Here is a 24,162-nt window from a genome sequence, read left to right as displayed (position 1 = left end):
GAACCTATCTTTGTAATTATTTCAAGGCCACAACGAATTCTCCAAGCCTCGCCTTTTCTTTAACGGCAGTGTCCATAGGGAACTGGACTGTGTTTGTCAAAATGTGTCTCTTCTACAAAGTGATTTTTCTTTTACGTGCATTCTCAGTAAATCAGAAATAAGTTGTTTCTCGCCTTACGACGTGGACAGTGTGCAACCAAATCCACTTAAATGTGAGGTGTGCAATTCATTCCGGATGTTCTAATTTTCGTTCCCGCACTCCTTTTTCCTTCAGAAATTCAACAGTAACGAGTTTTAAATCGGAAAATCGTTCCATGCTTTCCCCTTGACTTAACTAACATACTTTGCAGTATTATATATAGTCTCCATACTCTTCGTTCACTTTCATTGAAAACAGTTGCAAGTGATAGTGAAATAATGTGCGCGACGTCATAAATTTTCACTTCATGCCACCAACATCATTACGTGCTGCATGCCAGCATATTTAATACAAATTGATTCTTGATGTACTGAACAATGAATTCCATCTGTTGATCGTTGTAATTCTTTACTCTTTCGCTGTCAACTAAATCATTAAATTCTTTCTGCATGGTATTGTAATATCGTTTCCTAGCAAATCTGCAGTACCCGACGCTTATGCGCCTACATAATATATATTGAGAATCCCCATCCCTCTCTTCTGTCATTCCCATTCATTTTTAAAAGCTTGTGACGAAAGATCGCTAGACTACCTCTTTTTGTGTAGACATCCACTGGATCTGTGAACGTCCTCCATATCACGAACAGATAGTGAAGGGTAAACAGAGTTGACACCACGATTCTGCCTAAAAGAAGAGAGGATAGAATTTTTATATATCGGTATCGCACTTACAGGAACTGTAACACAACAAACTGAGAAAAAAGAACGCCTATTGGAGAGATCTTTAATGTGCTGTATTATTGAAACTGCATATTTACTGAACAAGCAAGTATAAATACGAAATCCACCAATTACGGCTCGATAACTTCGGAATCTGTGAAATCGAGATTGCACTGTACGACGTGCTTTTGTTGCACAACCTGGACACAGGACATGTGGTTTTCTCAGCCAATCAGAGGGCACAATGAGAGCACATTACACATTATGTAATCGGTCAACCGTATCATTACATTTTCAGTGCATGAACCCACAAACGAGAAAAAATTTTAAGACTGAAACAGAAAAAAGTAGATATTTCATTGTAATGTACAACATGTACAGTACCAAGCAAAGCGATGTTGTAACATACCTGTACTGTTGAGAAAATTAAAGGCGCCGGTTTCCCGGAATGCCACAGAATTGTCGTCGTTAGCCGTGATTGCAGCATTCTCCGAAAGAATTATTGCATTACAATTCCGTTGGGCGGGTATAATTTAACCCTTCAACAAAAAAATGTGATGTAATAGTTCTTTCTGTCGATGTGCTCGACACTCAGCTAAGTAACTCGCGAAATGTTTGGTATTTCTGTCAAAACGTGGGGAAGTTCAGACTATGGTTCACTTTAAGGTGCTAAAAATCTTCGTCGTCCCAGGTATGATCTTTTCTTTTATTATTCTGAATAGCACTTCCTTGGTCCGAAATACAATGGGCTCATGAAGCATTTCTTCAACCCTCGCCGAATTTCATCGAACACGCAGTTTCGTACGATTTCACGGCCTTTCTTGTGTTTCCTTTTCCCAAATTTCGCTACGCCAATTCACAACCAAACAGTTGCTTGCCAACCTAACCTAGGCCTATGGCTACGTTACAGACCAGTCTGTCATCACAACTAGATTTTCTGCGAATTCATTGTCTTCCAAAACTCACAACCAAAACCGTTACATTCCAACCTGACCTAGACCTCTGACCACGCTACAGGTCAGTTTATCACCACAACCAGATTTTTGCTTTCACATTCGTTGGCTTCGCCAACTCACAACCAAATTGTTGCATACCAACCTAACCTAGATTTTTGACTACGCTACAGATCAATCTGTCACCACAACCAAGTTTTTTGCTGTCACAGTCGTTGGTTTCGCCGACTCACAACCAAACTGCTGCATTCCTACCTAACCTAGACCTATGGTTACGTTACAGATCAATCTGGCACCACAACCAGATTTTTTTCTGCCAATTCAAGCTGTGCTCTTATGTCTCAGCCACAGCCTAACTACACATCTTGAAATCGCAATCTATTCGTAGAAGAATAGCCATGTATTTGTAACAACAAAGACCATGAAAGTCACTGCTTCATTCCGAGCAGTTTCACACTAGATCACTAAACCCTCCTAGAATTTACCATTCAACTTGGTACCAATTCGTGGTTCCCGCCAACATTTTGAGCAGTACAATTGCCAGTATAGGGTGTAAAATAGGACATTTTGTACTTATTTTGTTTATGACGTACCATCGGAGACCTTGTAACTAACTAGTGCATAAACTGTAAATTATGACTTCCTTTGAATAAAATATGCAGTAGTTAGAACGGTTTAGTGACAATGTCACAATTTAAGTTTTGTTGTTGCATCCAAGCCATACCATACCCTCGGAAATCGCGATATGTAAACCACAACATATGCGGAATAAAACAGCCATATGTTTCTCTCAAACAAGAGTAGCACTGTGATTGTTTCATTCACATCAATTTAAGATGTCGTTTTACATCCCAGTCTAACCACATCCCTGACGAAAAAAAGGCAGAACCAAAATTATATATGAAGCCATAGCTCTACTTATTTCTCTACTCTATATATTTTAATTAGTGTGTGAATAGATTACGTCTGCTACGCTCAATGTAACTGGCTAACTAGGTAACGTACCCTTTGCTCAGACTGCGTAACGAAAGCACATCGTACAGTACAATCTCGATTTCACAGTTTCCGAGCCTATCGTGCCATATTTGGTGGCCTTCGTATTTATACTTGCCTATTCCTCAAATATGGAGTTTCATTGCTACAGCGCATTAAAGATCATCCAAGAAAGGTCCTTTTCTTCTCGGTTTGTTGTGCTAAAATGCCTGAAAGTGCGATACCGATACATAAAAATTTAACCTGAAGAGAGTTGTGCCGAGCGAAAAATGTCACACCAGAATACTAAATGAAATGCAGCGCTGTACCGAGTACTTCCAGGAAGGAACGAACGAAGATGATACGGGCAGAGCCTTATCCCGCCCGTGGCCCGCACGCTCGGCCCGCGTGAAGTTTGGCACGCTGTGACTAGCACTGGTCTACAGAGCTGGGATAACACGCAGGCGTTGCCATAGAGACGTTTACAAAATCACTATCGTTGGCCCACCCCACTGCAACAGTCAGAGATCAACCTACGACGGCTGAACTACAGGCACAAGATTGCAAAGCGATATGAAATGGAACGAGCACGTAAGGACAGTAGTAGGAAAGAAGAATGATCGACTTCGGTTTACTGGGAGAACTTCAGGAAATTGTAGCGCATCTACAAAGGAGACCGCGTTTACAACACTAGTGTGATCCAGTCCTGAGTCCTGCTCGAATGTTTCAGATCTACACCAGGTCGGATGAAAGGAACACACAGGAGCAGTTCTGACGGATGCTACTACATCTTTTACCGGTACATTCGATCAGAACGCAAGTATTACGGAGATTAAATGTTTCGTGAACTCAATGGTAATTTCTGGAGGGAAGACAACGTTCTTCTCACGAGGCACTATCGAGAAAATTTAGGGAACCGGAGTTTGAGGCTCACTGCAGAATGAGTCTACTGCCACTGACGTACATTTCGCGTAAGGACTGTGTAGATAAGAGAAATTAGGGCTCGCACGGAGACACGTGGTCACTTGTTCACTCGCTCCATTTGTGTGTGGAATAGGAAAGGAAATGCCTGACATCGGTGCAAGGAACACTCCACCTTGCAGCCGGCCGCGGTGGCCGAGCGGTTCTAGGCGCTTCAGTCCGGAACCGCGCGACTGCTACGGTCGCAGATTCGAGTCCTGCCTCGGGCATGTATGTGTGTGATGTCCTTAGGTTAGTTAGGTTTAAGTAGTTCTAAGTTATAGGGGACTGATGACCTCAGATGTTAAGTCCCATAGTACTCAGAGCCATTTGAACTCCACCTTGCATCATGCGGTCGCTTGCGGAATATGAATCTAGCTGTATGTATAGACAATATTCAGAAAGCCGCGAGTAGTGAGTATGATGGGCAGGGGCACTATGAATATAGTGCGGGACAATAGGTTGCGAATGTGGATCTCATGGGAGGCGTGCCAGAAGTAAGTCCCAGCAGTCGCACTATCCTCTGTGTTGCCGACACGGTAGTTCAGAGTGTTTGGTCAGAGAGGCGCTAGCCCTCTGTAATAAAAAAAACTGAGTAAAGGAAACAACGATCAACTTGAACGGATGTCCTAAGACGTCCGCCCAGACCAAACGCAACGAACAATACCGAACAAAATGGAAGGAAAAAAAATGGATAGAGCGTCTGCCATGTAAGCAAGAGATCCCAGGTTCGAGTTCACAAATTTTCAACCGTCCCCATTGACTTATACCAACGCCTGTATGCAGCTAAGGGTATTCATTTTATTGTAATTAAAAATTATTATTATTTTTTACTTTTTTCTTTCAGATTTGTATATATGTAAGTCATGCGACCGGACTTAACCTATACGTCGTTGTGGACGATGGTGTATCGGAGGCACGCAGCCGTAATGTATTTTATTGCATGAAAGATTACAGTAGTACTCAGGCTGTACTTTACTCGTTTAACATACATGACCGATTACGGGATACACATTCCATCATCTGATGTATAAGGGAATCCAATCATATCCACATTGATTCTGTGAAATACGTCCATACCTGGAGAGCCGACGGCCTGTCATACCATTTTTGCTCTAAGTATAGTTACCTAAAATTATGCGGAAACTATGTTTCTTGTTGTATAATAAATATGAGACTCTAATGCACTAGTTCAGATGATGTCTTCTTTAATAGACAGTTGTAGACATTAACTCGACGAATTTTATATTTTATTTCACACCACTAATATGTCGATTGCTGCAGATAAATACACTCCTGGAAATGGAAAAAAGAACACATTGACACCGGTGTGTCAGACCCACCATACTTGCTCCGGACACTGCGAGAGGGCTGTACAAGCAATGATCACACGCACGGCACAGCGGACACACCAGGAACCGCGGTGTTGGCCGTCGAATGGCGCTAGCTGCGCAGCATTTGTGCACCGCCGCCGTCAGTGTCAGCCAGTTTGCCGTGGCATACGGAGCTCCATCGCAGTCTTTAACACTGGTAGCATGCCGCGACAGCGTGGACGTGAACCGTATGTGCAGTTGACGGACTTTGAGCGAGGGCGTATAGTGGGCATGCGGGAGGCCGGGTGGACGTACCGCCGAATTGCTCAACACGTGGGGCGTGAGGTCTCCACAGTACATCGATGTTGTCGCCAGTGGTCGGCGGAAGGTGCACGTGCCCGTCGACCTGGGACCGGACCGCAGCGACGCACGGATGCACGCCAAGACCGTAGGATCCTACGCAGTGCCGTAGGGGACCGCACCGCCACTTCCCAGCAAATAAGGGACACTGTTGCTCCTGGGGTATCGGCGAGGACCATTCGCAACCGTCTCCATGAAGCTGGGCTACGGTCCCGCACACCGTTAGGCCGTCTTCCGCTCACGCCCCAACATCGTGCAGCCCGCCTCCAGTGGTGTCACGACAGGCGTGAATGGAGGGACGAATGGAGACGTGTCGTCTTCAGCGATGAGAGTCGCTTCTGCCTTGGTGCCAATGATGGTCGTATGCGTGTTTGGCGCCGTGCAGGTGAGCGCCACAATCAGGACTGCATACGACCGAAGCACACAGGGCCAACACCCGGCGTCATGGTGTGGGGAGCGATCTCCTACACTGGCCGTACACCACTGGTGATCGTTGTGGGGACACTGAATAGTGCACGGTACATCCAAACCGTCATCGAACCCATCGTTCTACCATTCCTAGACCGGCAAGGGAACTTGCTGTTCCAACAGGACAATGCACGTCCGCATGTATCCCGTGCCACCCAACGTGCTCTAGAAGGTGTAAGTCAACTACCCTGGCCACCAAGATCTCCGGATCTGTCCCCCATTGAGCATGTATGGGACTGGATGAAGCGTCGTCTCACGCGGTCTGCACGTCCAGCACGAACGCTGGTCCAACTGAGGCGCCAGGTGGAAATGGCATGGCAAGCCGTTCCACAGGACTACATCCAGCATCTCTACGATCGTCTCCATGGGAGAATAGCAGCCTGCATTGCTGCGAAAGGTGGATATACACTGTACTAGTGCCGACATTGTGCATGCTCTGTTGCCTGTGTCTATGTGCCTGTGGTTCTGTCAGTGTGATCATGTGATGTATCTGACCCCAGGAATGTGTCAATAAAGTTTCCCCTTCCTGGGACAATGAATTCACGGTGTTCTTATTTCAATTTCCAGGAGTGTACATTACTGGCCATTAAAATTGCTACACCACGAAGATGACGTGCTACAGACGCGAAATTTAACTGACAGGAAGAAGATGCTGTAATATGCAAATGATTAGCTTTTCAGAGCATTCACACAAAGTTGGCGCCATTGGCGACACCTACAACGCGCTCACATGAGGAAAGTTTCCAACCGATTTCTCATACACAAACAGCAGTAGACCGGCGTTGGCTGGTGAAACGTTATTGTGATGCTTCGTGTAAGGAGGAGAAATGCGTACCATCACGTTTCCGACTTTGGCAAAGGTCGGATTGTAGCCTATCGCGATTGCGGTTTATCGTATCGCGACATTGCTGCTCGCGTTGGTCGAGGTCCAATGACTGTTAGCAGAGTATGGAATCGGTGGATTCAGAAGGGTAATACGGAACGCCGTGCTGGATCCCAACGACCTCGTATCACTAGCAGTCGAGATGACAGGCATCTTATCCACATGGCTGTAACGGATCGTGCAGCCACGTCTCGATCCCTGAGTCAACAGATGGGGACGTTTGCAAGACAATAACCATCTGCAAGAACAGTTCGACGACGTTTGCAGCAGCATGGACTATAAGCTCGGAGTCCATGGCTGCGGTTACCCTTGACGCTGCATCACAGACAGGAGCGCCTGCGATGGTGTACTCAACGACGAACCTGGGTGCCCGAATGGCAAAACGTCATTTTTTGGGATGAATCCAGGTTTGTTTATAGCATTATGATGGTCGTATCCGTGTTTGGCGACATCACGGTGAGCGCACATTGGAAGCGTGTGTTCGTCATCGCCATACTGTTGTATCACCCGGCGTGATTGTATGGGGTGCCATTGGTTACACATATCGGTCACCTCTTGTTCGCATTGATGGCACTTTGGACAGTGGACGCTACATTTCAGATGTGTTACGATCCGTGGCTCTACCCTTCATTCGATCCCTGTGAAACCCTACATTTCAGCAGGATAATGCACGACCGCATGTTGCAGGTCCTGTACGGGCCTTTCTGGGTACAGAAAATGCTCGACTGCTGCCCTGGCCAGCACATTCTCCAGATCTCTCACCAACTGAAAACGTCTGGTCAATGGTGGCCGAGCAACTGGCTCGTCACAATACGCCAGTCCCTACTCTTGATGAACTGTGGTATCGTGTTGAAGCTGCATGGGCAGCTGTACCTGTACACGCCATCCAAGCTCTGTTTGACTCAACGCCCAGGCGTATCAAGGCCGTTATTACGGCCAGAGGTGGTTGTTCTGGGTACTGATTTCTCAGGATCTATGCACCCAAATTGCATGAAAATGTAATCACATGTCAGTTCTAGTATAATATATTTGTCCAATGAATACCCGTTTATCATCTGCATTTCTTCTTGGTGCAGCAATTTTAATGGCCAGTAGTGTACTACAGACACAGTATAATTTAGCCTATTTCATCTAGAATTTCTGTGGAAATATGGGGTTTGGAGCACGCCCCATAAAAAAGGTAATTATTCTGCTTAGCACTAGGTACTTTAATTCTTGCAGAAAGGAAGACATGATGAAGTATCCGAAAAGGCTCCCAACAGTGTACTCAATCCCTTGTTTCTGTCGACTCTTCACTCTTATAGAGACAGCACGTCTGAAATGAGTTGATTGTACTGTCAGATATGCTAGTATAACTACGCCTGCAATTGATTGTAAGCCCCAATAAGCCATTGGAGTACTCCTTGCTGCATAATATTCTCGATTTTCACCGATTTAACCTGCGGATCCAGATACAGGAGCCAAAATCCGCTGCAAGGATTAGGATGATGATATGACACGCAGTCTGTGGACAGAGTCCATTTTCTGTAACAGACACCAGCGATTTTGTCCGGGTCATATTCCTTGAAGATTCGACAGTACCAGATGCCACTAATCTCACGCAGCTTAGATGTCTGCACACATGTAGAGATGGTTATCAAGATAACGAAAACGTTTTAATAAATCAGACAACTATTGACTTGTACAACATTCAGAGAACTATACAGTGTGCATTCGTCCTCTAAGAGATACATAAAACTCTTGAAAGTTTTTCTGAAGAGCTTCTGAACTGTTTGTTATATTGTTCAACACGTGAATAAAAAGTTCTCGGATTTCTAGCCGCGTCAAGTGATTAAAATTACACGAGCTTTCAGCCGAACACTCCTTAGCCATTGTCAAGTGGTATGATTGCCAGTGGTCTCCTAGTACGCCTCTTACACGCACTAGCTGCCGCTTGTGACGTCACTGGTGCTCGCGGTATCGCCATATATGGGCGTGCATTCACTCTGCGTTCGATGTGCCCGCTGCAACCGTTCGATCGCTGGTCCAATGCCGTGCAGAGCTGCGGGCCGCGCGGTGATTTTTGTTTCAGTGGCTTCTTTAATTATACAATCCGGGAAGCTGTTAGGCGAGTCACGACGGATGTTTCGTCAAATTTTATCCGGTGTCCGTTTTCTAAAGCATGCTCAGGTAAAGCTAATTTCTCTGAGTAACGTAGGAGATAAAATCTCTCATGCTCCTTCTACGTTGTTCCACAGTGCGTACTGTTTGTGTGACATAAGACTGCCCACACTCCCAGGGGATCTTGTAGACCCCAGGTGTTATGAGACTTGCTGCATCTTTAACTGGTGTCAGTAATTGACGGATTTTTGCCGGAGGCCTGAAGCTCGATTTGATCTTGTGTCTTTTCAGCGGGAGGCTTATCTTGCACGACATGGAACCACAGAACTGCAAGAAAGCAGGTTTCTTTTCCTGCTTCTCCACGGTGGTCATAATGTGATTCTTGTTTGAAATCTTACTTACTTACTTCTCCGTGGCTTGAGCCTTAGTGACCATACGCCTGCTCCACACACCTCCTCCATCGTTGCCGATTGCGAGCCTCCTGCCAACACTCGCCGGCTCCTAGTCCCTCGGTGTCCTTGTTAATATTGTCCTTCCATCTTGTCCGCGGTCGTCCACGATATCTCCTTCCAGCTACTGCTCCCAGAAACACATCATGGGGTATCCTCCCTTCATTCATCCTTGCTACATGTCCAGCTCAGGTCAACCTTCTTCTTCTTATTCTTTTTATAATGTCAGGCTGTGCGTAAAGCTCTTTTAATTCTTGCTTTTTTCGAATTCTCCACTACCCTGTTTGAGAATCTATCAGAGGACCATATATTTTTCTGGGGATTTTTCGTTCGAAAACAAGTAGTTTCTCTTCGTCTGTTCTCCTAAAGGGGAGGCTTTCACAGCCTTACATAGCCACTGGCATAATCATACTTTGGTTCAAAATGTTGAAATGTGTGTGAAATCTTATGGGACTCAACTGCTAAGGTCATCAGTCCCTAAGCTTACACACTACTTAACATAATTATCCTAAGGACAAACACACACACCCATGCCCGAGGGAAACTCGAACCTCCGCCGGGACCAGCCACACAGTCCATGACTGCAGCGCCTTAGATCGCTCGGATACTTTGGTACAGCCTGATCTTAAAACTTCTTGACAGGGATCTTTTCAAAATTTGCAAAAACAGACATAATGTCTTATGGGATAACAGCAATCAGTGATTTTAAGTAACATAGGGATCTTTTCTTCAGCACATCCTGAAGGCTAAAGTATGCTCTGTTACCTCCAACAATTCTTGCATTTATTTCAATTTCACTGTGTTTCTGATCACTGCAGAGACTACCAAGGTATTTGAAAGTATTTGACCTTTTGAATCGGAGACTGTCCACCGTGAGCGGGCCCCCATCTGTCGCTGACTTGCTCAGGACCATGTATTCTGTCTTATCTTCACTGACTTGCAGGCCTGCCCTACTGGCAATTTTACAGTACGAGCCTGTCATTCTTCTGAGCTCTTCTCTACTACCGCTGATTAATTAACGAACGTTAGAGCCGTTGTTCCTGAAGACCTTGCTTAAGTGGCTCAGCTCATGGGGTAGGTTATCTGTGACATCATTCTTAATCGACGCGCCGGTGTTTGTAAAACAGTGCACTTCTGTGCCGAGTAAATGATGGCTGATGGCGTGCAAGTACAGATCGGTGTGGGAGGGTTTTCTATAGACGCTGTGGCCGAGGCATCAATTCCGTTTGCGGCGAGCAGAGTTGTCGAGGAAGGGCAATGCACTGTGTTTTTCTGCCTCCATCTTGAACTGGATGTTTCTGTTAATGCTGTCGAGGAGTTCCAAGAACTTGTCAAGTTTCTAATGTCACATTGGACCAAATGACGAACGTGTCGTCAGCGTATCGGAAGAAACAATAGTCTTGAATGACGCCGTATCTAAGGCAATATCTTCAAAATTCTCCATGAAGAGTTTTGAAAATGACGCTAAATATTAGTAAATTCAACTTCCTACACGGTAAACCACGTTTGAACATAGCTCTAGTTGTCAATCGAGGTATTGTTATCACAGTAGAAGGACCTTATACGAAGTAAATTATTTACTATAATATACGTTCTTTCCTCTACAGCTTCACAGATCCTCAATCATTGTTTAGCACTGAGAGGTAATTACGTGATCATCTGTATATCGAGCATCAAAGAAACCCTTTATATGCCTAGTGGTAGGAGGCATTATTACAGATTTTTTGGGTGTATGCCCACCCTAAGAACGTTCTCCTGTAAGAAGCTACTGAAAGATGGTCTTCGAACGATATTACTGTCTTCCAGTCACTACCTTCCTACCATCAACCCATGGATGAAAACTGATGCATCCCTCTGATGGTGATAACTTAATGTTCTGTCTCTGCAGCTCATTTCGATTTATACCCTCATGTCACCTGCAACGAATCACCTAGCGATATTGTGAATGAAACTCCTGTTACAAGACACCGTGATCCTTGTTACTGTAAATTGGTATCTCAGATGATGTCTAACCGCGAATCGTATACGGTGCTTTCAGCTTAGACACTATTGCTCTTGATACCCTTAATACTGTGTTATGGCAATCGCGGATGCGTAGTAAACATTCTCCAACGTTCTTCCACTGTTAAAATCCCGAAAAGTATTCAGTTTAGCCTTCCTTTGACTGGCCATCTACACGGGTGGATACATTATACAAACTCTCGCAACAAAAACACTTCGCTGGCTTCCTAAAATAGCGATAGAAAGTTGTCGAGCATAGAGAGACAGCATTACCATTTCAGGAAACTGCCGTAATCAGCACTCTTACAATCATCTGATTGTCTCTTGCAATGTACTTCTTTAAATTTTTGATGTCCTAGAAACGTGGCCTATCCGTTATCTTTCGGTTACACATTCACTGCACTAAAGTGTCTATGCATAACGAACTGCAGAAAGACTCGAAAGTAAAAGTCTATGTATAAAGAACTGCAGAGAGAATCGTACGTTGTAATTCCAGCATATCATGATACAACCTGCAAAGTTCTCGTATTAGCCTTGCAGCTGCTAAACAATAATGACGTTTATTCCGATGCGCAAATATATTTTACCATCTCCTACACAATTTTAAAGTTCTGATGACGAATCGAGTTATTCTAGAGTCTACTGGAGACACTGGTGTTACGTGTACCGATCCGCTATTTGTTGGCCATTCGAGAAATGAGAGTACTCCAGTTCTTCGTTGCATTATTTTAAATTTTAAATTGTATAAAACTGCTTTTCTGCAACAGAAGGAATTCATCCAAAATGAAGAAAGTATTGAGCCAGAAGCTCCTTTATCAAACCAGAGTCACAAAATGTGTAAATTCAAATTAATGTTGAATTATCGCTATTACGTAACAGGATTCATAATGCAGAGAGCTGTTATAATAATAATAATAATAATTACTATTGTTGTTGTTGTTCTTCTTCTTCATCATCATCTTCTTCTTCTCTTCTTCTTCTATGTCTTCTTCTTTTTATTTTTGTGTGCGCAGTTTCTCTTTTCCATGTTTACATCTGACGCAGTTACTATAAAGATACCATAACCAAAAAATGTGTCTACTGAATTTTATTAATTTTACCAGCTGAGTACCTGGTGCTGCCCATTTATGTATTAATTCTAATCTTCTGTTAGTCAGTCTCCTTCTACCACCCTACCTTTCTACCCTGTACATCTCCTCCTCACTCCCTCGGTCCACCTCTCTCTGTCCATCTGCTCCTTCCCCTTCTGTCAACCTCCTCCTCTTTCCTTTCTCAGTCCATCTCCTCCCCCCCCCCCATCTGGGTCCATCTCATTCTTCCCTCTCTCTGTCTGTCCAGCTACTCGTCACCCTCCTCTATCTCTCTACACACACACACACAAGTCAAATATATTTCACATTCATTTAAATTATTTTACACGCATTTGTCCACATATTTCATCTGTATCTCTAGCGAATTCCTCCCTGCAGTTTCATTTTCACACAGTTCATGTCTGTGACGTCGTATTTCCTAAATTATGTGTCATACAATGAAGTAATTTTGCTGGTACATTCAGTGGTATACCCAAATACTGTCTGCAGAGAGTAGTAAAGAAGTTGGCCCGCTCGGTTGGCAGTGCGGTCTAACGCACCGCTTTCCGGATGGGAAGGAGCGCCTGGTCCTTGGCACGAATCCGCCCGGAGGATTTGAGTCGAGGTCCGGTGAACCGGCTAGTCTGTGGATGGTTTTTAGGCGGTTTTCCATCTGCCTCGGCGAATGCGGGCTGGTTCCCCTTATTCCGCCTCAGTTACACTATGTCGGCGATTGCTGCGCAAACAAGTTCTCCACGTACGCGTACACCACCATTACTCTACCACGCAAACATAGGGGTTACATTCGTCTGGTGTGAGACGTTCCCTGAGGGGTCCAGCGGGGGCCGAACCGCACAATTACCCTGGGTTCGGTGTGGGGCGGTGGAGACGTGAAGTGGACTGCGGTAGTCGTCGTGGGGTTGTGGACCACAGAGGCTGCGGCGGGGACGGAGCCTCTCCGTCGTTTCTAGGTTCCCGGTTAACGTAAAATACAATACAATACAAGTAAAGGAGTAATAAATTAGAACACCGAGCATCACGCGGCAGTTTAAGTGCATGAACAACGAAAATGTAGTAAGCGATTACCTTTTTTCCTTTCACCACTTTGTGGAAGGTGGCAGCGAGAAAATGTTACGTAAGGGTTTGAAATTATGTATCAAGTTTGTCGCCAGTCACTAAGTGCTCTCATTCTCAAGTACTGGATGAATAAAGTATGGGTATTCGCGCCTCGTGGGCTACACTGCTTCTCCGCCATCAACTCCACCCCTTTGATAGGTAAGCAGTTCGCACCCCCACCATGATTCTTTCCAGATAGTATGTGATATGTGTACCAAGTTTTGTTGAAATCGGTCCAGTGGTTTAGGATGCGATGTAGAACATACATACATACAACTTATACACATGTATACACGCTTATGTAGATCCATTTTTATAATTAGTATTACACTGTAGAGAGTACTATGTCGTATGATACTTTCAAAATTTTATAATACTCGGTTTCTGGAATTTCGACGTCTGTAATGTTTCCATGATTCGAAGACAGAAGGTCCTCTTGTCCCTTACCTTTGCATAGCTGTTAAGCAGAAGAAGCTGAAGAACGAAGCAACTACAGAAGCAGTTTACCATCGTGGATTCGCCAGGGTCACGACAACGCTACTACTAGTGAGGATTAAGGGGACACCACCTATAAGGGTTTGCCACGGCTGGGGTAATATCTGCCAGCCTGCTGGAGGGCTGGAGACGTGCGTCATTGTGTATTATTGGTTTGCGTCATTGTGTCCTATTAGTTCAGATGCTGCTATTGTCCGTAGTTCGACGCCACTTAAAAGCATCTCTGTAACATGGGTTTGATCAAACCAACTCGTGAATCAAGGCCTTCGAAATGCGTCGGCAATGTGATATTTACTCAGTTGCTGCAACAGACACAAACAGGGCGGAAGAGTAAGTAAGTGATGTTTTGACGTTTTCGTGATAATCTCGTTGCAGTTACGAAGAAATCTTCACATGTTACTGGAGTTCTTTCTCCTGATTACTGCACGTAAAGGACGGTTCCTACATACCGTTACTCTAAATTCACTTAAAAAATACTCAGCCTGTTAAACTCTCGTCTTAGTTTCGTTATTCTTAGCAAAGGTCTGTGCAGGTATTTCTATGTGGTTTCCTAAGTACTGTAACGTTCCAAGTGTAAAGTTCTTTAAAACAATTAAATAATAAACTTTACGATTACATTAAATGAATGTCTGAACTGTGGGATGGATGCAAAACTCGAATTGCCGTGTTGCGTGTTGAAAGTGCAAGTGGTGTGCTTACTCTGCGTTATTGTTAGCAAAACTTCACAGAATCCGTTGGGCAATGCAACTCCCAATATCAATAACTAAATATAGTCACTGCAAAATACATATAGCCCTTAGGCACTGTTCAAAACAAATAAATTAAATTGTCTTACCTATAAAGCAGCAACGGAGTAACGCGATATATTCTGGTCTTTCATAAAAAATATGCATACGCTAATTACAGGCTCAGCAGTATGCAATGCTGGCCATAATACTTGAAATGCACTTGATTCTTTTGGCTGATAAACGAGAACATTTTTAAAAAAAATCGAACTTCTTTGAAAACTATATGACCTGGACTGGGAGGTGGTCCTGATTATGGTGAATTACTAACTCACAGTTTTTTTAGCAAAATTGTAAGGCAAGTTAAGCTTATCTTTTCAAAAACATATGACAGTTGAAGTTACATTACTCACAAATGATTCACAAACAATGCGATTTAAAAAGCAAGTATTATCTAACTTCATTAATCCAACATAAATGCAAATCATCAAATTACTCATAGCTCTGTTAACAAATCTTAAAGTCATTACAAAAATGAAATATTTAACTTAGTCTTTTTCACTCAAAACAGTTTACGTACATTCTGGGGTTACTCAACAATTACCATTTATCAACCAATTCATATGTACTAAAGCAGAAATCATAATTATTAAACATCTTTACCTTATTTGCCTGAAGACTTCTGCTCCCATTTTCAACAATATTGACATATCTACATTAATCTAACTCTTGGTGGCTTCACACAGCACACCACAGAAACTACTTACTCCATCGTCTTTCCCTCACAGACAGGTTCCTACAACTAAGTGCCATGCGCTCTCTTACTCCAACATCAACAGTACAGTACCTTTGGCTCTGTGGTCGCGCACAGTCAGCGATCCAAATTATAGAGCCTATCAGAGACTTTCATTGTTTATAGTACACTACATTCATTTTAATTTATTAATATTCTGATCTTACTCTGGTGCCACATACAAATGCGCCCCAGTATACTCCTTTTACAACCCTCCAGCGGGGTTTAACAAATTTGGCACATATTTGGAAGTACTTTGTACAAAAAATGTGTGGTAAGTTTATTTAATTGTATAACACTACTAAACTTGAAAGAATTTGTAACACCACAGCTCTTATGCTGTATGAATTTATTTTTTTTTTTTTGCTTTATTTATTGTTACATTGTTGATCGTCTGTGAATGTGTTTGAATCGATAACATAAAATTGTGTACTCTTTTCTTTATATAAACTTTGATGTCGTGATTTGATCCTATGCAAAGTAGTGTATCTGTAATTTAAAGTTCTTTGTCCCATTTGGAGGGAACAGAACTTATTGTACGTAATTGTAATTTTGTGTGAATAATTTTTTGTAGAAGTGTCAATATGTGAGAATGTTCTGTTTTATTTAATGTATTTGTTTGCTGTTATGTAAATTGCTGATCCTCACTTAGGGCTTTTAGTTATTTTGTATGTAAAAGGTGTAGTGGTTCCCCTCAGGAACGGAAATATGTAGCGCGCGCAAATTGTGGTTGGCATAGGTGGGAAAGGTGGAACTGATAGTCAGTCGGAGACGAGCCACCAGTCGGAAAGGAGCTACGAGTCTGTGCACTGTCATTATAACTGTGCATATTGTGATGATTCAGAAAGAGGCTTTTCCTGCTTCTTTCCAAGGCCTCGGATGGGTGGATAAATAGCTGGATCTATTCTGGAATTTGTATGAATCATCGCCATGAAGATACGATAAAGTCCGGCAATTCTACCTGTAATTCCACCTACCAACATGCAGTTGCCACCAGATTGCGCAATCACTGTAACGTAATACTATATTGATGTACAGTGAAGGATCAGCCTAATGGATGTGTTAATGTGCTGAAATATAAGGTAATTCATATCGGAATTTATTTACCTACCTTGATTTTACTCCTCATCATAACACCTCTCAGGGTCCTCTCCGTTTGAAGTAAAGTGATTACCGAGTGCCCTTACTGAAAGTACGTTGAAGCCTAGAGCTTTGTTAAATAATGCCTCTTGAACTTATTAAAAAGATAGTTAAAGCTAATGTGGTAACAGAGTGAGTTAAAGCAAATGTTATTTGTCCAATAATAATTTTCCTATTGAAACTGCTATTTAAAGTGCTGTTACCAACTTCAAACTTTAGGCTGAGTCTTATAAAGTAAATGATCACGTTGTTGTCTGTAGTAAATTCTAAAAAGGAGAGTCAGTTTCTTGCAATTTTGTCAACATTGTGTTTCGTTGTAGTAAAAGTGAGAAAGCTGCAGTTGTGAAACGTTACATTCTCATGTATGCCAAGTGTTTGTCTCTCTTGTGTGCATATTAACAGTATAAAGACCACTCAGTTTGTGTAAACCCTGAAAGTGATAGTGTTTTTCTGTACCTGTTATAATTTTGAAAATAGTTCCTGCTGCTCTAACTGTTAGTTTCAATCTTAAAACATATGTGTGTTAGAGTTCATTGCACTCGCGTGTTGCTAAGTCTAGGTTGTGTCTGTCGTGTTGTCCATTATAGTTACTTATACCTACTTTCATAAACGAGAATGTTAATCTTTCTCTTGCCTAATTAGGCTGGCGACCGTTTCCCTTATTCTATAAACAGTATAGCTAGGCAAAATTTTGTTTGTCACTATTCCAATATTAATGTAATTTTGACTTTCATTTCCGATAAGCCACTTCCATTAGGAACAATACGGTCAACTTAACAAAATTCCTCTCAGAGGGTAACACTGCTCTGTTGCTTTGTGCCATAGTTACTTTTACAAAATTGTTTTATGTTACAACCTGCTTCTGGCATTGAGGTTATGGTACAGTAGTAGCAGAAAGCGAGTGTTATACGTGGCGCCGCGTGACAGGACGTTGTTCAGTTTGCATCTACAAACGGAAAAAATTATAAGTAGTTAGCATTTTACAAACATTGAGTGAACATAAAACGTCCAGCGGCACGAACCTGTACATTACTTGACAGAACTAATAGTGAAAGTTCAGTTTAAATTAAAAATAAAAGGTATCAGTACTTAATAATAGCTAAAATGGACAGGAAATCAGAAATAAGTGTAGACACGCGAGAGCAGAATGCAACTGAGAGCAGTTCAGGCAGCACACCAACAGATGGCATGACGCGCGAGTTAAATTACGTACGTTATCACGCAGACGTTAATAAACAGATCGAAGCCATGTGTGTAGCGCGTACTAAGCAAGACAATGTAGGCGATGTTATCGAAGACAGTGGCTATGCTGATGAATCGAGGGATATGTTTGAATCACCAAAACCAGAAAGGGGTGTAGGATCTGAACACGAAAAGGCAGTAGAACCTAAAAGTGAAAAGAATTCAGATATGATAGAATTGTTAAAAATGTTGTCTGCACAAATTGCAGCGCAAAATGACAATATTAAGGCACAAATTACAGCACACAGTGACAATATTAATGCACAAATTGCAGCACTGGGACAACAAAATGTAGAACAAAGACAGCTAATTGCAACACAGGGTAGTGATATCAGTAAACAAATGCAAGAGCAGGGTACCAGACTTAGTAAACAAATTGAAGAAGTCAACTCAAGGGTAGGAACAGTGAGTAATGAAATCAAAAGTATTAAAAGCGAAATTACTGTCATCAATGGCAATATTGCCAATGTACCAGGACAAATTGATGACATTAACGAAAGATTTGACTCTGAAGTAATTAAAATTCAAGATCAGATAGAACCCTTAGTCTGTACTAAGGTTGACGAAAAGGTATTCGGTATTAAATCCGAAATACAAACAGAATGTAACGCGGAATTTGCACAGATTAAACAATCTGTAACAGAAACAAGCAGAGCTCTAACCAAACAGATTCTTACTTGCGAAAAGAAGTGTGAACATAACACTTCACAAATCCAAGGCAAAATGTATGACTTGGAAAGAAAAATACAATCAGTACCTACACATTTTACTGAAAAAATGCCTTTCAGTAAAATATTAGAGGGCGAGGAAAAATTCGACCCAGCAAAGAGGCATAACGGATGGCACCCCCTAGACTTTGTAAAGAATTGCGAAAGAAATTTTCCTGAATATTTGTCTGATCAGGAAAAAATTAATGTCGTAATCAGTGCATTAACAGGAGAAGCAAAAAGGTGGGGGTTGAATCTTGATACTAACCAGATGTCTTTTGAAACTTTCAAACAAAAATTTATTGACGAATACTGGTCAGAACAAAAACAAGACCAGTTGTGGCGTGAATTTCTAATGGCCAGACTGTATGATGTCAGAGGTAGGCAAACCATGAAAGAGTTTTGCGAATCATGGTACAGAAAACTAATACACTTAAAAGCAAGAAGGACTGAAGCTGAGATCGTTTGGGTTCTTTGGCAGAAACTGCCTGAGGATTCGAAACGATATGTTGGGAGTACACACAGTAGTTTTTCTGCGTTCTTGGAAAGGGTAGAGGATGAAGATCACTGGCGAAGAAATCGCGAGTACCGTCCCCATAATAACAATGATTATTCGCGAGAAAGTAATGACCAAGCTGAACGACACGAAAATGAAAGATATCGTGTAAACGCGATTCAAAGAGGTCGTGCGAGAGGCAGGGGAAATTATACGACGCGCGGCAGAGGATACATAGCACGTAATTCCCAAACTAGAAACGAAATGGAAAACTAAAAACCGCGTGTGTTGCGGGCCGGATTCGCGCGGAAACCGGTTTTGGGCCCAAAGAAAAGATACCAAATATTCGATTCGAGAAGGAAAGATGTGAACTACGGGTCAGGAAGGTTAAGGGCGCGACTATAGCAGACGGGCGCGGAGTGATACATAGTGGCGTTCCCAGTGCGAAGTCACGTGACCGTTCGGGCTCGGGCCAGCGTTTGCCGAAGCAACGTACATTGCATTTGGCAGCAGACACAAATGGCAAACGCCAGAACAAGATGGCTGCCGTAGAGAGAGACAGAAGAGGCGGGATCGGACACTTCCGATGGCCGGTTTCAGTAGTAGATGAATGTAGAAATGAAAATAAAGTTAATATGTCATATGATAAAGATAACTCGGTATCGGAATCGTGCGAAAAGACTTTATTAAAGAATGAAAGGGAGACAGAAAAGGCGAGTGAAAAGGGGAATATTTGTACTGTTAATGATGTGTATGAGGTAAAAGACGTAGTTGTGGGGGAGGTTGTGATGAATAAAGAGGAAAGGAAGGTAGAATACGCCACGCAAAAGACGTGTGCACAATTAATAATGGGTAAAAATGAGATAGAGGAGGACGTTAGTAATCATGACATTATGAGCAGTGCAGATGAAATTATTGTTGATGGAAAGGTGTTTAATAGTTTTGATGCAGAAGGGTCTAGTAAGGATTTCGCACGATTACCTGAAAATGACAGCATGGAAGAAAATGAAATGAAAATTATTGAAGTATGTGACGATTATACTAAGTATGAAGTTAAGGCTGAAATCGTTCAAAGTGATATAACAGAAGTGCCTGACTGTCCAAACGATGTGCATTGTGTAGAAAATGAGTCGGAAAACGAAGTGACTGAAACATCTAGTAATAATCTGCCTCACTGTCTAAAAGTTGCTTTCCTGCTCGAATCTGATAACGAAATAGAACCTAGTGATAGCTCAGACGAAGGAGAGACGACAGATTCAGATACAGATGAGTTTTCGGAGGTCGACAAACATAATTATACCTTTACGGAAAGAGGTTACGAGAAAATTAACATCTTTTCGAAACAAAATCCGGAATGTGTAGCTCAAACAAAACCGAAAGAGCCGCCGGATGATACTATATTAGGGCGGGCTTTACTAAATGAAATGACAGAAATAGATTTACAGAAACCTAAAGAATGTTCAGAGATAAATATAGTAGACCGTGAACTGTTAAAGATCTGTAAAGATGTAGAGGTCCACAAACCCAAAAAGTCACCTGATATACAATTGAAATCAGTAGGTAATATTTCCTGGAAAGACATTATGGTTGAGCAGGATTTATTATGGGAAGAACAGGAGGAAAAGGAACAGAGAATTATTAAACAAACTATAATACCTGTAAATGTTTGTAACACTGAACTGCAAGTACTTTTAGACACAGGATCCCAAATCAGTGCCATATCAGAATCTTTCTTTAATCATATTTCATGTAATCCAGGGTTAGTAATAATGTCTGTTAGTGGAGTGAAAATTATAGGAGCTACTGGTAGATCCAGCAAGCCCATTCAAAAACAAGTATTGATGGACTTTGAAATAGGAAGCCAAAATTTTGAACATGATTTTTTAGTGGTCCCTGAACTAAGTGCTGAAATGATTCTAGGTATTGATTGGCTAGACAAGGAAAAAGTAATTTTAGATTGTGGTAGTGGAACTGTTAAGATTAATAGGGAAACCGAAACAATAGAAATTAAATTTGAAGGTAACAACCAGGTCCAAGCTGTGAATGTGGAATCCATTTTATTAAAAATAGAATCTGAAAATGATGGTTTATCCCAACTATATGAAATATACCATGTGAGAGGTTTATTGCAGGATGATCAAAAAGCTGACAGTCTAAGGGAAATTGTTGGTGTTATCCAAGGAATATCATGTGAACAGAAAGATGATTTATTTGGTATTTTGAATAGTAATAAGAAAGTGTTCTCTGATAAACCAGGTGTCGTAAATAACTTTGAATACCGTATGGATATACTGGAACATGAGCCATTCTTTGTCAGACCATATCCAATACCTATAGCTAAGAAAGAGGCAGTACAAGCTGAAATCGATAAAATGTTGGAATGGGGGGTAATAGAAAGAAGCAATAGTGAATACAATAGTCCACTTATTATAGTCAACAAAAAGGATGGAGGTGTAAGAGTAGTCATTGATGCACGGACATTGAATAAAATTGTCAGGAGAGAAGTAGATAGGCCTGAAAATTTAGATGATTTGTTACAAAAGTTCCATAATGTGAAATATCTAACCAGTTTAGACCTTACTGCTGGATATTGGCAGATCCCATTACACAAAGATTCTAGGAAATATACAGCCTTTTTGTTTGCAGGAAAATGTTACCAATACAAAGTTGTACCATTTGGTTTGAATACTTCTGTTTCTGTTTTCATTAGGGCTTTGGATTCTGTATTAGGAAAAGAACTTTGTGCCAGATTGACTGTATATGTGGATGACTTATTGATTGCTACTGATAACTGGGAAGAACATTGTGACCTGTTAAACAAAACCCTTATTGCTCTTCAAGCAGGGGGCATGACATTAAAGTTAAAAAAGTGTGAATTTGTGAGACAAGAAATTAAGTTTTTAGGACACATAATAACAACATCTGGGATTAGCAAGGACCCAGAAAAGCTTAGTGCTATTGAAAATTGCCCTCCTCCAAAGAACAGGAAACAGTTGAAAGCGTTTTTAGGTCTTTGTGGGTTTTACCGCAAATTTGTGAAAGGGCAAGCTTTTAACAGCCCACATTTGAATGGCTTGTTAAAGAAAAATAGTGTATATATTTGGACATCTGAATGTCAGAAAGATTTTGAAAATTTGAAAACCGAGTTAGTAAGGGAAAACATTTTACATCATCCAGTTTTAAGTGAGCCATTCCACATGATTACAGACAGTAGTGCTTATGGTATTGGTGTTGAAATATTTCAGGAAAACACAGAGTCTGGGGAAACTGAACATAATACCATTGCTTTTGCTAGTAGAACATTAACTAAATATGAGAAAAACTATACTATTTCAGAGAAGGAGGCTTTAGCAATCATTTGGGGATTAAAGAAATTTAGGAATTATTTATGGGGACATAAAACTATAATTCATACAGACCACAAGGCATTAACCTTTTTAAAAAACTGTCGACTGTTTACCGGCAGGTTGAGTCGATGGGCCTTGTACTTACAACAGTTTGATTATGAGATATTATACATTAAAGGTAGTGACAATTATGTAGCTGATGCTTTATCACGGTTGCCTGAGGGTATGAACAACTTACCAAGGGAAGATAATGAAGATGGCAAATTTCATGTAAGATATATTAAGGAGGTTCCAGGTAGGAAAAGAATTGAGCAAATTTGTAAAAGTATGAGGTTCCACCAGAATGAGGATGAAATTTGGAAATCAGTGAAAGTTAATTTTAGTAACCTGAATTACCCACAAATCTGTAGATTTTACAAGATATTTAATGGAATTTTATACAGGAGAAAAAAAAACAGCACTGAAGAATGGAAGGTGTGTTGGCCTAGGCAATTTGAGACTGAAGTAATTGATTATTTTCATCTTGCCTTAGGGCACTGTGGTCCCAAGAAGTGTATCGAAAAATTAACTGATGTGGTTGTGATTAATGTAGGTGCTACTAAGAAAATTACTGAGAGAATAAGATCTTGTGATGTATGTCAGAGGGCAAAAGTAACAAACAAAAAAAATCAAGGTTTCATGCAGAATACCGTACCAGAGGACACATTAGAATTACTGTCAGTGGATTTGTATGGTCCTTTACCTAAAACCTCAGGTAATTGGTCTTACATTGTTGTAGTATTGGAAGTGTTCTCCAAATTTATCAAATTATATCCAATCAGGAAAGCCACTGCTAAAGCAGTCTTTAGCAAGATGACTGAGTATTTTAACACCATTGGTAAACCTAAAGCAGTTTTGTCTGATAATGGACCACAGTTTACCTCAAAAATCTGGAAGGAAGGTATGAAGCAACATGGTGTTCAAGTTAAATATATTTCAGCTTACCACCCGGCTAGTAACCCTGTCGAAAGATATATGCGTGAATTAGGAAGGTTAGGTAGAACCTACTGTCACCATAACCATAAGGCTTGGGGCAGATTTGTAAATGACTTTGAAAAGACCATGAACACCTTATACCATGAAACCACAGGTTTTACCCCTGAAGAAATTTTGTTGGACCGTAAAAGTAAAAGTATTATTGAAGAGGTCTTGCAGTTCCCCCCTATTGTAGGAATTAACCTGCATGAGAAAAAAGAGTTAGTTAAGAAAATAATGAAAGAGAAAGCGGCCGCTAGATCTAAAAGGCATGACAATAACCTCAAAACAACTAAATTTAAACTTGGAGATTATGTTTTAGTGAAGACCCATGAAAAATCTAGCGAAATTAATAATGAAATTTCTAAATTCAAATACATTTACAATGGGCCTTTTGAAGTGCAAGGAACTCCACATGCTAATGCTTATTTTCTTGTGTACCCTAGGTCAAGAAAGCCTTTAGGAGTTAGAAATATAGTTGACCTGAAAAAGTATGTCCACAGAAACCAATGATGAATGAAATGTAAACCCTCAGGGGGCAATGCACTCTTTGCATTGTTAGGTGCCTGATGAGCACCAGGGACCCGAGTTGTTGCCAGCACTACTTCCATTTCTTTTCGTGCTGCCAATCTTCCTCTTTATCATTCAGAACTTTTACTATCTTCTTTCCTTCTTCTCTATTAGTGTGTATTGAATAGT

General features: G+C 41.5%; 1 protein-coding gene across 1 annotated transcript in view; it reads right to left on the bottom strand.

Annotated features, from left to right (window-relative positions):
• LOC126176750 (juvenile hormone esterase-like) overlaps positions 1-14,064 on the bottom strand; it is a 128,030-nt gene extending 113,966 nt beyond the window's left edge. Inside the window, exon 1 of the mRNA XM_049923917.1 lies at positions 13,952-14,064. Coding sequence (XP_049779874.1) covers positions 13,952-14,014 — 63 coding nt within the window. The 5' untranslated portion in view covers positions 14,015-14,064. The remainder of the gene's footprint in view (positions 1-13,951) is intronic.
• Positions 14,065-24,162: the final 10,098 nt, after the last annotated feature.

The sequence above is a fragment of the Schistocerca cancellata genome, chromosome 3, assembly GCF_023864275.1.
Source record: "Schistocerca cancellata isolate TAMUIC-IGC-003103 chromosome 3, iqSchCanc2.1, whole genome shotgun sequence".
NCBI lineage: Eukaryota > Metazoa > Arthropoda > Insecta > Orthoptera > Acrididae > Schistocerca > Schistocerca cancellata.
The sequence above is the reverse complement of the archived record's forward strand: the minus strand, read 5'-3'. Positions and strand labels throughout refer to the sequence as shown.